Source organism: Phyllostomus hastatus, unplaced genomic scaffold (genome assembly GCF_019186645.2).
Source record: "Phyllostomus hastatus isolate PE091 unplaced genomic scaffold, TTU_PhHast_1.1 phas_scaffold_182, whole genome shotgun sequence".
Taxonomy (NCBI): domain Eukaryota; kingdom Metazoa; phylum Chordata; class Mammalia; order Chiroptera; family Phyllostomidae; genus Phyllostomus; species Phyllostomus hastatus.
The window spans coordinates 16,512,844-16,525,822 of record NW_025334013.1 but is presented as its reverse complement, the minus strand read 5'-3'; the positions used below and the strand labels follow the sequence as shown (position 1 = coordinate 16,525,822).

Genomic DNA, 12,979 nt, shown 5'->3' with positions numbered 1-12,979 from the left:
TGAGATAATGTATGTCATATATTTAGCACAGTAATCTTACTAAGAAGAAAAATGTACCAAGAACTAGTCTTTGCCCAGCTAAACCCTTCAGCCCTGGTGAAGGAGTTAAGAGGAGGTGACGTGTTTTCCTGTAAACAGTAGGGGTTAAGAGATGGGGTCCAAAAGGACAGTATTCTGTCTGGTAGAAGACAAAAAGAGACAGGGTTACAAGAGTCCCTGTCCTGGAAGAATGGGACCAGCAGGGAAGCTGGGCACTTCCAAGGGTTCATTGGTAGAAAATGGTGGAGAATGGGGCAGCAGTTGGCAGCTTTATGGTCTGGGGCATATCGCTAGGACCAGACCAGTGTGGAGGCAATTGTTGATTCTAGTCCCTACTCTGCTGTGAGTGTAGCCCAGGGTGCAGTACTGGGGACTCACAGTAGTGTGGAGGTTTCTCATGGAGCCTTCCGGCTCAGACCACTCAGGTCTAGTCAGCTGCCAACTGACTATGTGATTTTGAGCAAGTTACTGAACTCTGCTAGTGGTTCAATTCTACCATCTGTTAAATGGGAACCAGGATGTTACTAGGTTGTTGTGAGAACTGAATGAGATAATTCAAATAAAGCATTTAGAACAGTACCAGGCTATAGTGAGAGCTCGGGAAGGATGCAGTTCATTGGTGTTTCCAGTCTGCATCATGGGAGTGACTGATGCCCCTAGGGTTCATTCTGGTTTTAAAAATCATCATCTTTCAAGGGTCTGCCCCAGACTTCTTAGAGTGCAATTTAAGGCCAATCCCACTTTTCAGTTCTACCTGTGGCCCTGAAGAATGACAAAGCTTTAGAGTAACTGAACAAAATGTTCCCTACCCCTGCCTTCTTCTGGGAAAACAAAGGATGTTTCTGCGATGGTCACTTAATAATGTTTCAACCTTCCAGTCCAGAGTCCAGTCCAGGATCTGATAGTTTATATATTTTCAAGCCCAACTCATTATTCACACAGCAAATGCTAACTGAGCCAGTTTGCAGAACAGGGCGGGTTCTGGAGCCAGATGGGTCTAGGCTGGGCTCCTGGCTATGTCACTATAGCACATGTAAGCTTGGAAGACCTCACTCTCTCCAAGACCCAGTTCCTTCATGTGTAAAGTGGGAAATTAACTCCTACTTCTCAGGTCAGTGTGAGGATAAAGTGAAATCATCTATTGAATCAGTTAGAACTGTTTTCAGCTGCAAGTAGCAGATTATCTGACAAGAATAATAAAGGTATTTCATAGGTATTTGGAGTTTGGTAGCTATAAAGTTGGCGCTGCAGCTCAGTGATATCTCAGGCTCTTTCTGCTCTGCCATTTTCGGTGTATTGGCAATATTTGGCCTTATGGTCACAGTGTGGTTGCTGCAGCTCCAAGCTATGCATTTTCATTCATCACCACCCAAGCAGGAATTAAGGGGGGGAGAGAGCAACAAGTTTTCCTCCTTTAGAAACTCTTTTTTTCTTTTTTCTTTTTTCAAGATTTTAATTTATTTATTTTTAGAGAGGGAAGGGAGGGAGAAAGAGAGAGAGAGAGAAACATCAATGTGCGGTTGCTGGGGGCCGTGGCCTGCAACCCAGGCATGTGCCCTGACTGGGAATCGAACCTGTGACACTTTTGGTTTGCAGCCCGCGCTTAATGCGCTGAGCTACGCCAGCCAGGGCAGAAACTCTTTTTTTCCCCTCAAGAAAATCTTTTCTCAAACTTTAGCAGGCCCAAGAATCACCTGAACAGCTTTTAAAAATCACAAGAGTCTTGGGCTTTCTCCAGAAATTCTGACTCCCTGGATCTGTGGCAAGAACTACATTGCTAACAAGTTACTGGTCTGCTGAGGCTTGGCGCCAGAGAGAATGAATGGTGGCTTGGACTGGGGTTGTGCCTTACTGTGGTGTTAACTTTGGTCCTTGAGAATGACAAGATTAAGGAAAGTGCTGATACTTTATTTGGAAGATGCGAGCCCTAGATGATGTGGGTGAGGAAGAAGGAAAGATGTAAAGCAATGAGATGTGATGCATTATGTACTGCCTACTGCCTCCCAACCAGCTACTAAGAGATACAGTAGGTCACTCAGCAGTTGTATTTATTTGGCACAAGAGACTTTTCCAGAATAGCTGAAAGGAGGAACTTGGAGAGAGGGTAGAGGAGATATTATCAACCCAATTCCCTTCCTTTCCATCTCCTGTTCCATATTTTTCTATGTTTATCTCTGGGGAACAAACGTCGACACAGTTCTGGACTGAATCAACTAGCCTTTTAGGAAGTCTTGGTAAGGTTGAAGAGACTAAGGATATTTATAAAAAGGCATTAGTATAAAGTTAACCATTGGCCCTGGCTGGTGTGGCTCAGTGGATTGAGCACTGGCCTGCGAACCAAGATGTCACTGGTTGGATTCCCAGTCAGGGCACATGCCTGTGTTGCAGGCCAGGTCCTTAGTTGGGGGCATGGGAGAAGCAATCAATTGATATTTCTCTCACATTGGATGTTTCTCTCCCTCTCTTCTCTAAGAACTATAAGAAATTCTTAAAAATGGAAAAACAAAACAGCCTAACATATATGTGTATCCAGTTAGTAGCAAGCCACACAGAGAAGATCCATACATACTAAATAAGTTTAAATCACAGTAAATTGACCATATAGACCTAGTAGGAAATACTCCCAAGAAGAACTGCAAACAAAACTTTAAAATTTTGTTGTATTTTTTTTCCATTACCATTTATCCCTCTATAGCCTTTACCACCTCCATCAAACCTCCCCCTCCCTGCAGTCACCACTCTGTTGTCTGTGTCCATGATTTCTTCCTCTTTCTTCCTTTTTGGCTCTATCTCTCCACTCCTCTCCCCGCCCAGAACTGTCAGCCTGCTATCTGTGTGTCTCCATTTGGCTTGTTCAGTTTGTTCATTAGATTCCACATATGAGTGAAATCGTATGTTGCTTGTCTTTCTCTGACTGGCTTATTTCACTTGGTATAATGTTTCCCAAGTCCATTCATGTTGTCTCAAAAGGATGAATTTTCCTTTTTTTTTTCTAGATTTTATTTATTTACTTTTAGAGAGAGAAGGGAAGGAGAGAGAAACATCAATGTGCAGTTGCTGGGGGTCATGGCCTGCAACTATGATGTGATGCATGTACCCTGACTGGGAATCGAACCTGTGACACTTTGGTTCACAGCCCGCGCTCAATCCACTGAGCTATGCCAGCCAGGGCTTAAATTTTCCTTTCTTTACAGTCAAGGAGTATTCCATTGTATAATGCACTGTAGCTGTTTTATCCACTCATCTGCTGCTGGACATCTGGGCTGCTTTCAAATCTTGGCTATTGTGAATAACACTGCCATGAATATAGGGGTGCATATATTCTTTTGAATTAGTGTGTCAAGTTTCTTTGGATAAATCCCCAGAGTGGAATCACTGGGTCATAAGGCAGTTTCATTTTTAATTTTTTTTAGGTAACTCCATATTACTTTCCATAGTGGCCATACCAATCTGCATCCCCACCAATAGTGTACAAGGATTTTCCTTTCTCCACATCCTCACCAACACTTATTTGATGTATTGATGATAGCCATTCTGAACAGGTGTGAGGTGATAACTCATAGTGGTTTTAACTTCCATTTCTCTGACCATTAGTGATGTTGAGCACCTTTTCATATTTCTATGGGCCATCTATATGTCCTTTTGGGAGAAGTGTCTATTCAGGTCCTTTGCCCATTGATGGGGATTAACCACCAACTAACCATTGGTGGTGGTTAATTGGATTGTTTCTTTGGTGTTGAGTCTTATAAGTTATTTATAAATTTTGAATATTAACTCCTTATCAGATGTATCACTGAATATGTTCTTCCAATAGACAACTCCCAGGGTTGTCTTTTCATTTTGTTGATGGTTTATTGTGCTGTGCAGATGCAAACAAAACTTTAACCTGCCTTTTGTTATTCTGATACTGTTGTGTAACATGAGATAAGATAATTGAGTCATTGTGATGTTCTCATTTTATAATTCAGGGTTTAAATGAGATTCTTGGCATTGAGGAAAATATACAGATGTAAGAAGAGTTAAGAAAAATCTGTGAAGTCTTGAATTTTAATAGAAAGCATCACTGTATTTTATCTTTAAAAAGATGTGTTTTATCTCAAAAGCATATCCCAGGTCTGTGCACCAAAAAGGCTGGGAAACAGTGACCAAAAGAGCAGCCAGGGGTATTGTAGAGCCTAGATTTAGGTTATCGCAATGCCATTCACCATTAAAAAGAACAAAGATTTTTGGTTTTTCTTAGAGAAAAACCAGGTCTGGGACAAGAAATGTACAAAATAAGTCTGGAATATCCTATCATACTAGATAGCAATGAGATTACCAAATACTACTAATTATCAAAAAAGTTGTTATCAAAGGGACTCAGGAGCCGGCTTGAAGAGGCCTCCACTAGACAAAAATAAGGACAATTTGAGCATCATTAAAGTTTAATAACTGCAATGAACTAAAAACCATAAGATATAGTTAATTCAGTGATCATGATATTATAAACACTAAAAAACTACCCACTGGTCACTTTGGGAGGATTTTAGTAAATCAACTCTATTTTGAAAACTAACAAAATATTTGGACACTTATCCTTTTTCCAATATAAACTGTAACTCTGCATAACCAAATAACAGATAAGTGAAATTTTCTCTTTATAGGTATTTCAGGTATTATAAGGAGAAGGAATGTTAGAATTAGCAAACCACCATTTTGCAAATTTTGGTCAATAGATCTAAGCATTGAGCTTCAATGGCTGCAACATACAGTCTTGCTCCTAAGTCTGAATCTAATCACATCTCTATATCTATTTGTTTTTTAAAAAAGATTTTATGTATTTAGAGAGGGGAAGGGAGGGAGAAAGAGAGGGAGAGACAAACATCGATGTGTGGTTGCCTCTCATGCACCCCCTACTGGGGACCTGGCCTGCAACCCAGGCACGTGCCCTGACTGGAAATGGTACCGGCAACCCCTTGGTTCTCAGGCTGGCACTCAATCCACTGAGCCACACCAGCCAATAGGTTCTATATCTATTTTTAGTTAACAGCAATACAAAGGATAGATAAACCTGTTAAATGACATCATAGAGATATAACAGCAAAATCCACATTGGGAAACAGATGAAGCTGCTATAGACTCAAAAGATTCCAAGGAACATGCTAACCATTTGCATTATTATTTTGAAAATTTTTATTGTATTGGGGTAACATTGATTAATAGCATTTATATTATTTAGATCCTGTTCAGACTTTCAAATAAATTACTTAAAAAACACTTAGGCAGTTAAATTTGACAACTTGAATATTTTATATTAAGGAACTAGTATTAGCCCTGGCTGGTGTGGCTCAGTGGATTGAGTGCTGACCTGCAAACCAAAGGAACTAGTATTAATTTTGGGGTATGCTAATATTATTGTAATTATTTTTTAAAAGTCCATATATATACTAAAATATTTATGGATAAAATACAATGTCAGGTTATGGTAGTGAGCAAGAAGTAGGCAGTGGTATAAATTAAACAAGGTTGGCCACAAGTTGATAATTGCTGAGGCTATGTGACAGGAGCATAGCAATTTACTGTATTCTCTATTTGCACATATATGAAATTTTCCATAAAAAAATATTTTTTTCCAAAGTCAAGTTTAGGCACTCACGAGAAATGTGTGATGAAAAACAAGGTATCTGGGGTATCCCTGGCTGGCGTAGCTCAGTGGATTGAGCACGGGCTGCGAACCAGTGTTGCAGGTTCGATTCCCAGTCAGGCCACATATCTGGGTTGCAGGCCATGGCCCCCAGCAACCACACATTGAAGTTTCTCTTTCTCCCTCCCTTCCCTCTCTAAAAATAAGTAAAATCTTTTAAAAAAATTGTTATGATACTCATAGTATTGATAAATATTCAAAAAGTGGAAATAGCCCTGGCTGGTGTGGCTCAGTGGATTGAGCACAGGTCTGCAAACCAAACGTTTCCAGTTGATTCCCAGTCAGGGCACAAGCCTGGACTGTGGGCCAGGTTCCCATCTGTGGGTGTGTGAGGCACAACTGTTTCTCTCCGTCTCCTTCCCTTCCCCTCTCTAAAAATAAATAAATACAATCTTAAAAACAAAAACAAACAAAAAAAACCCCAGCCCTGGCTGGCGTAGCTCAGTGGATTGAGTGCCGATTCCCAATCAGGGCACATGCCTAGGTTGCAGGCCATGGACCCCAGCAACCGCACATTGATGTTTCTTTTTCTCCTTCCCTTCCCTCTCTAAAAATAAAATAAAATCTTTAAAAAAACCCCCAAAACCAGAAATGGCCCAAATGTCCAACTGAACAATGAATAAAATATATCCATATAACGGGTATTTGGCAATAAAAGGAATACATGCTCTGACATGGATGAAAAAACATTGGAAGTAGTCAAAGAAAACAGTCACAAATCTGCATATTGTGATTCCATTTAGATGAAATGTCCAGAAAAAGCCAATCTGTACAGAAGGATTATTGTTTAGTTGCCTTAGGCTAGGGAAGGAGACTAGAAGAGCATGTTTTCTTTTTGTGTAGGACTTTTTTGGAGCGATGAAAATATCCTGAAATTAGAGAATGGTGATACTAAAACCCACTAAACTGTATGCTTTAAAATAGTGAATTTTATGGTGTGAATTACAGCTCAATCTTTTAAAAGGTAGGCAGGCTTGTGCTAGCAGTGTAAATGCTACAGTGAAAGCAGGCAAAGTGAGGCCTGGAGAAGAGCATGGGGTCAAGTATAGCATGGTCGTCCACTTTGTTAGGGTTAGGGTACACTTTTTCCTCTTAGCACCATCTGTCCCCACCCTATTTAATTCCAATTAATTCTGTCTGAGTCCTAACCATTCCGTGGTTCCATCATTCCTGCATGATTCTTTTAAGAGTGTGCAGGTGACTCAGTTCTGCCCAGTGAAACTCAGGCTAAGAAGCTTCTGGGAAATAAGAGAAAAAAATCACAGGTCTTCTGCCTCCAGACTGTATGTGTCAAGCTGACGCTTGAAGCAGCAGACTTAGTGAGGTAGTAGGACAATATATTGAGGGACAGAGACAACAGAAAGGTTGTAAAGGACTATTTGGGTCCTTAGAACCAACCTACCTCAGGACTTCAGATAAACCCTTAATTTTTTTAAGAGCCAACTACATCCTAATGTAGGTTACTGTTGACTGTTTCCAAGATGGGTAAGAAGGGGCTTGAGACAAGGCTGAGGGGAAGGGAATCCATTTTTATAATTTTCTCACTATGACCAGATGGTTCAGGCCAGGGCTGGCACTGAGCATACTATTCTGGCTCTTAAATGTCCCTACCATATTTTCATATCTGGTTTCTTGTTTTTTAAGCCAGATACTATCATGGTCCACAGCCAATAAAATCAGGAAACATTTTCCAAGAAGTAAAAAATAAAAAAACAATTAAGCTCATCCCACCCATCCTAATTTCTAGGTAACAGAAAGAAGGTTACTGAGTTTAACCTCAACCAATTAACGAGTTTGTTTCTTAACTATAAAATGAGGATAACCTACATAGGACTGACCCAAACATTAAATGAGCACATGGCAGAACTTCTAGCATAGCCCACAGGCTCAACACATTTTACTGAATATAAACTCACAGAGATATTGATAAAGTTAACTGCAACTGTGGCTTTCTCAAATTCTGCAACTTCTGCTCAAATACCAAGTTGCTATACCCCTTTCTCCTAACACCTGGAATGGTTTCCACTCTGGAAGATAATACCTCCCCCCTGAAAAAAAACTAATAATCTATGATCTATAACTATTTCAGCAACAATGAAAGCAAACGGCTGGAAATTGCCTAAGTGCACAAATTTTTACTCAAGTTGGGGGTTTGAATCCTGAGTACTCATGAGATGTACACATAACCTTGAACAAGTTACTTCATCTGAACCTGTTTCCTCATCCATAAAATTGGTGTTAACTTGCATTACACAATTGTCCCAAGAGTGAAAATCAGACATAATAAAGAAAACTGGCCAAGGAAGAGCTTAACTGTATCCTATCTTTTTAACTAAAGAGATAAAGCAATGTAAGGTATTTTCTGGTAGTCTCCAATTTACTCAATTCCCCTCAAATAGAGGTGACTTGTAAAAGTAAATTTGAATTGCATGTATTACAAATTCGATTTAACAGATTAACTTCTTGCTATATCCCTGGAGGAAAGGCCTCTCTCTGCAGGGTCTCCATTAATGGCTTTATTTTTGGAGCTTGAGCTCAGCAAGGACAAGAATTTAATCAATTCACAGAAGACTTGCAGGTTTGCTTAAAAGCAGTGCCACCTGCCTTCATCTTATGGTCAAATGTATATAGAAAGATGTACTTTCTCCTGACACAAAAACTATAATTGGATCTATTAACTTTCTAGTTTCATGTAACTTTTAAATGTGAACTGACGGGGCTCTTTTTGCTGTCACTTCCCAGGCTGAAATCTCAAACCCACCAAAGTACTCTGCAGATAATGCTGCACAACCAAGTACAGAAACCACTTCTCCACTCCCAGCCACTCATTAGTCTTACTACCCTGGGATTTGTTCTGACTCCATCTTGCACTGTGTTCTGTGCTGGTAATACCTTTTTTAATTAACAGGACAGAACTGTTTATTATGGATTGCACATGGAACCTTAATACCTCACAACAGAATGCACCCTGTCCCTAGAGACTTGGAGAAACTGGGTTGGCTTACCCACTGCTGGGAAAAATTAGAGGCAGCATTCCAAGCCAAACTGTATCCAGCTTTATTAAAGATACTTTTCATAAACAATCATGGTATTTCAGGCAGGACATGGGCAGACAACCGTTAACAGTATACAACAACTTTCAAACTCCCTTCTTCAATGGACTACCAAAATCAGAAAGCCACTATAAAACCCAATGAAGTCTTCATTTGATGCTCTGAACAGGGAAAGTTTAGAGTGAGGGTTGACATTTCACATTAGGCATGTTGTCTAACAACTTTTCACAAGCCGACCCTGACTTTCAGGAAATGAAATGAAAATGGCAGAATTATCAACCTGTAGATCCACAATCTAAAAAGGGAACTGCTGCTCTTTTGAGGGATGCCATCTCAATGGTGACAACCAGAAAGTCCAGAATGCCCAACATACTGGTAAGCAATTTGGGCGGGTGGGGGGTCGGGGGTCGGGGGTCGGGGTCAGGTCCCAACAGGTCTCTGGGCTTTAGGGAGTCAAGTCTATGCTTAAAGTGGAGAGGGAGAAAAGGACATAAAAATGAATTTTAGTTTTCCCACACCACAAGGTGTCTGTGCCAAGGTGGCTAATGTGTCAACATCAAGGGATCCCTCCTCCCTGGAACCAAGAGGAAGTCTCTCAAAACTAGAAGGAAAAGGTGTTTTTTTTTGCCTATGACAGTCCAGCTTTGGAGACATTCTATTAGTACTATATGTCCTTCCCCCAAAAAACAACAATGAAGTGTTCTGTGTGCTAACAACATAGCTTAAAAAAAAAAAGTAAAACAAAATTCTGCATTTTTATAAAACTTGATAAAAAATAGTATTTCAAACTGTACAGTCACCAGAAATACACAGTTATCAAAAATGCACACACTTCACTTGGCATCTCCAGCACCTTCAGCTTTCTGTGCCTGAAAGAAAAACAGACCAATTAATACAACATGTAGAGTTTGAAACTATCTTCATCCATAACATTACTGTGCTCCTGGGCCAAAATTCAGGAACAAAGTTCAGGTTTTAGGTACTATGACATGGAAACTCAGTACTTCTTTTAAGAATGACTTGGTAGGAAACTTTGCTAAAGTTGGGAAAGGGGACACATCACCATTAGAAGATCCGAGATTATTTTCAGCTCCATGTGTAGCACAAATATGGCACCTAACAGGACAAAGATCAACACTACAGGGCCCTTTATCAAATGACAAGTGACTTCAAGACCCCAGCATTTAAGCTAACAGGAAATCTCAAATTCTGGACTGAAAGATACACTTGGAGTGACGTAGATGCAGGAAAAAGGCAACTAAGACCTTTTGTCACTAAGTCAAACAAGCAGGCTTTACAGAAAATGAAGCAGCAGCTGTACCTGGTCTGTTTTGGCATCTCCATTCTCTGCAGGGTTATTCCCATCCTTGCCAGCATCAGCTTTCCCCTTCTTCCCTTTGGGTACCTTCTCTCCCTTCTAAAAGAGGAGAGAGAAAAAAAAGCTGTTTCTCCTAATCTGTATCACCAACATGTGGTCTACAAAGTTATGTACAATGCAGGATTGTTTACTAATGAGAAAACATATACATACAAACTGCATATATACCTTTTCTCACTGATAAAACAATTGCTCAAAACAAAGCCAAATTATCTTTAATTTTCTGGGGTCACCAGTATACAAAATTTTTATCTGAGTGTAAATAATATGACAATTAAGACAGCTTACAACTTGGATGTTTAATACTCAAGTGCAGTTTTCTCAAAACTGGTGACAGAGTTCTTGATACACAAATTTCAGGGATAAGGCAAGCTATCAAAACAATTTAGAATATCCATTAATTGAGTCACCCGTGTGCTAAACTAAGATACTGAAGGATAGTCCTCACTCTGTGAACATGACAAATAAGAACATAAATTATAAGGCCCAGATCTATTAACTCTGTCATATTTTAACTATGCCAACAGATGAAGCTGTTATACAGCAGGTCTCCTGTAAGCAAGAAGGAACCCTGCTCAGCCTTACGTGACTCCTAGAAACACCGTGTCCCAGTCCCACTCACCTTTGCAGGGGCCTTTTTAGGCTTGGGCTCTGGCTTTGGAGGAGCAGGTTTCTTTTATTTGGAGGAAAAGGGAAAAGAACATTAGATGGACCAAAGAAAACACACACAACCAAATCACAGTACCAGCAACACAAGTATTTCCTACTTTGTAAAGATTCTGTGGCTGACCTCCCATTCAAGTTTCCTATTTTCAGAAACCCACTCAAATAACACTCAGAAGTGTTCTACTTTGGCATGAGAATTTCAGAACCAGCAAATCTCAAATGGGTTCAAGTTCACAGTGGAGCAGTTCACTAAAACCAGCCACTGCCCATCACTCATGGGAAGCAGGAGGGATTGTTTCTCAATGCTTTTTAGTTTCAGGAACTAAGTGTGAAAATCAAAAGCAGATACACTTACAGCCGATAACCTGGCGGATCTTCTCTGTGGCTATTAAGAAAAATGAGAAAGTTAGAATTAGGATAGTCAAACCACTTAAAAACAAAACCACATTTTAGTGCCAATCTGTTCTAAACTATTGGAAGTGAACAAAACCTTACTTAAGCAAATTCAGGTATGCAGTTATGGTTAATTACCACCAGAAGGACCCAAGCTTTGTAAAGCGACAAAAGAGAAAAAATAAGACTTACTTCGTCCTTCACCTTGGCTTTATCTCCTTTAGCATCCCCTTCAGCCTATAAAAAAACAAACAAAAACTAAGAAACCCATAGCTCCTGCGGCAATGTGTAATGGTTTACTAAACTTAATACAGTCCTAAGAAAAACTCTAAGTCTTTCACCCAACTTCTCTAGGACTTACAAATCCTTAGTGTTTAGCACCTCCCACCTCCTATACAAATACCCTAAGTGCTTAGAAACCTGTGGGAGTGCTTATTTGTGTATGTATCTCTCCTTATCCAGGCGAAAGCGCACAGGTTGTCAGAGCCCAAGCCTTTTTTGGAGTCTCCGCCAAGAGGCCCCGTGGAAGCGCGCACTAAGCAGGGGTGAAGAGTGCCGCGCAGCCCATGCCGCTGCACCACGCAGAAGCAACAGCTGCAGCTGGTGCAAACAAACCCCTCCAGAGGCGGGGCCCCAAGTGCCGTTGCTATGGCAGCCATCGAGGGCGGGAGACGTGAGGCGCGCGCAGCCGAGGAACTCGTGGGCGGCAGCGGCGCGAGTCTCGTGTGCCCTGATCGTGGGCAGAGGCGGGGCCAGACATTGATGCCCCGCCCCTCACGGCGGCGGTTTTTTGGCGGCAGCGCGTTACCCCGCCCGCCAACCCCAAGCACCTCCTTCCCGCCCTTTCGGGTTTGAATCGCCCGCCCGCGGAGAGGGGGGGCTACCGATGGGGGAGGGGGCGCTGGGCGGGCACGTCTAGCCCGAGGGGAACGGGATAAACAGCCACCAACATGGCTCCTCCCGCCGCGGCCGCCGCTCCTCCAATATGGCCTCTGGCGCCCGCGGACAGCCGAGCCACGCAGGGTTAGCTCGGGGCCGCCTGACACCGTCTCGAGTTCCTGCACCGGGTGGCAGAGCCTGCTCCAGCCCGGCGCCAATTCTCGCGCTCCAAAGCCGGGGAAGCGGCGGTGGCGGTGGAGACGGTGGTAGTGGCGGCCCAGTGCCGGGGGCCCTCGCGCCACGTACCTTTCTCTTGGGCATGATGGCGACGGTGGCAGGGCGTTAGGGCTGGACGCGGGGATGCAGCAGCGCGTGGGCTTTGGCCGGTCCAGGGGTCGTTCTCGCCTCCTCTTCACACTGCTAGGGCTCCGGGGGGTTTATAAAGTTTTTATAGCGCTGGGAGCCCCGGACCGGTTAGAACCGGATTTCACCTCCCGCCGCCGCTCATTGGCCCAGCTGGGGTCACGTGGGCGGGGTTTAAACTCACCTCCTCTGGAGGGAGTGAGGAGGGGGTATGGGGGGGAGGGCGCGCGAGACGGTGGCGCGCCTAGGGGGTGGGGGCGCAGTGGGGGGAGGTGCTCGTTGAAGGCAATAAATGAGGGGGGTGGGGGTGTCAGTGGGTTCTGGGTTTCGGCTACGGCTAAGAGCCAGCTTTTGCAAACTACCAAGTTCCTTCCACCTTATGCAACCGAGCTACCCACTTCTCCAAGCCGTGCGACACTTAGAGCCATCTCAGCCGCTTTCCTTCCTGTTCCCACTGGGGGCCCCAGAAGAAGGGTTTGCAAGGCCTGGACACACCGTCTTTCTCCGCCAGAGGCGGGAGAAAGC

General features: G+C 42.7%; 1 protein-coding gene across 1 annotated transcript; it reads right to left on the bottom strand.

Moving 5' to 3' along the window:
* Positions 1 to 8,755: 8,755 nt before the first annotated feature.
* HMGN2 (high mobility group nucleosomal binding domain 2) lies at positions 8,756 to 12,601 on the bottom strand. The gene is made up of 6 exons (XM_045860053.1): positions 12,398 to 12,601; positions 11,405 to 11,449; positions 11,175 to 11,204; positions 10,776 to 10,826; positions 10,097 to 10,192; positions 8,756 to 9,644 (listed from the first exon to the last, which is right to left on the bottom strand). The coding sequence occupies exons 1-6, from the start codon at positions 12,410 to 12,412 to the stop codon at positions 9,609 to 9,611; spliced, it is 273 nt and encodes a 90-aa protein (XP_045716009.1). The 5' UTR covers positions 12,413 to 12,601; the 3' UTR covers positions 8,756 to 9,608.
* Between the last annotated feature and the right edge of the window lie 378 nt (positions 12,602 to 12,979).

Excerpts from the sequence above, each read along its gene's own strand:
- HMGN2 (XM_045860053.1), bottom strand. Across the intron at positions 11,205-11,404 it reads AAGCCAAGGTGAAGGACGAA|CCACAGAGAAGATCCGCCAG; the intron begins GTAAGTCTTATT and ends TTTTCTTAATAG. Across the intron at positions 10,193-10,775 it reads CTAAAAAGGCCCCTGCAAAG|AAGGGAGAGAAGGTACCCAA; the intron begins GTGAGTGGGACT and ends CTCCTCTTTTAG.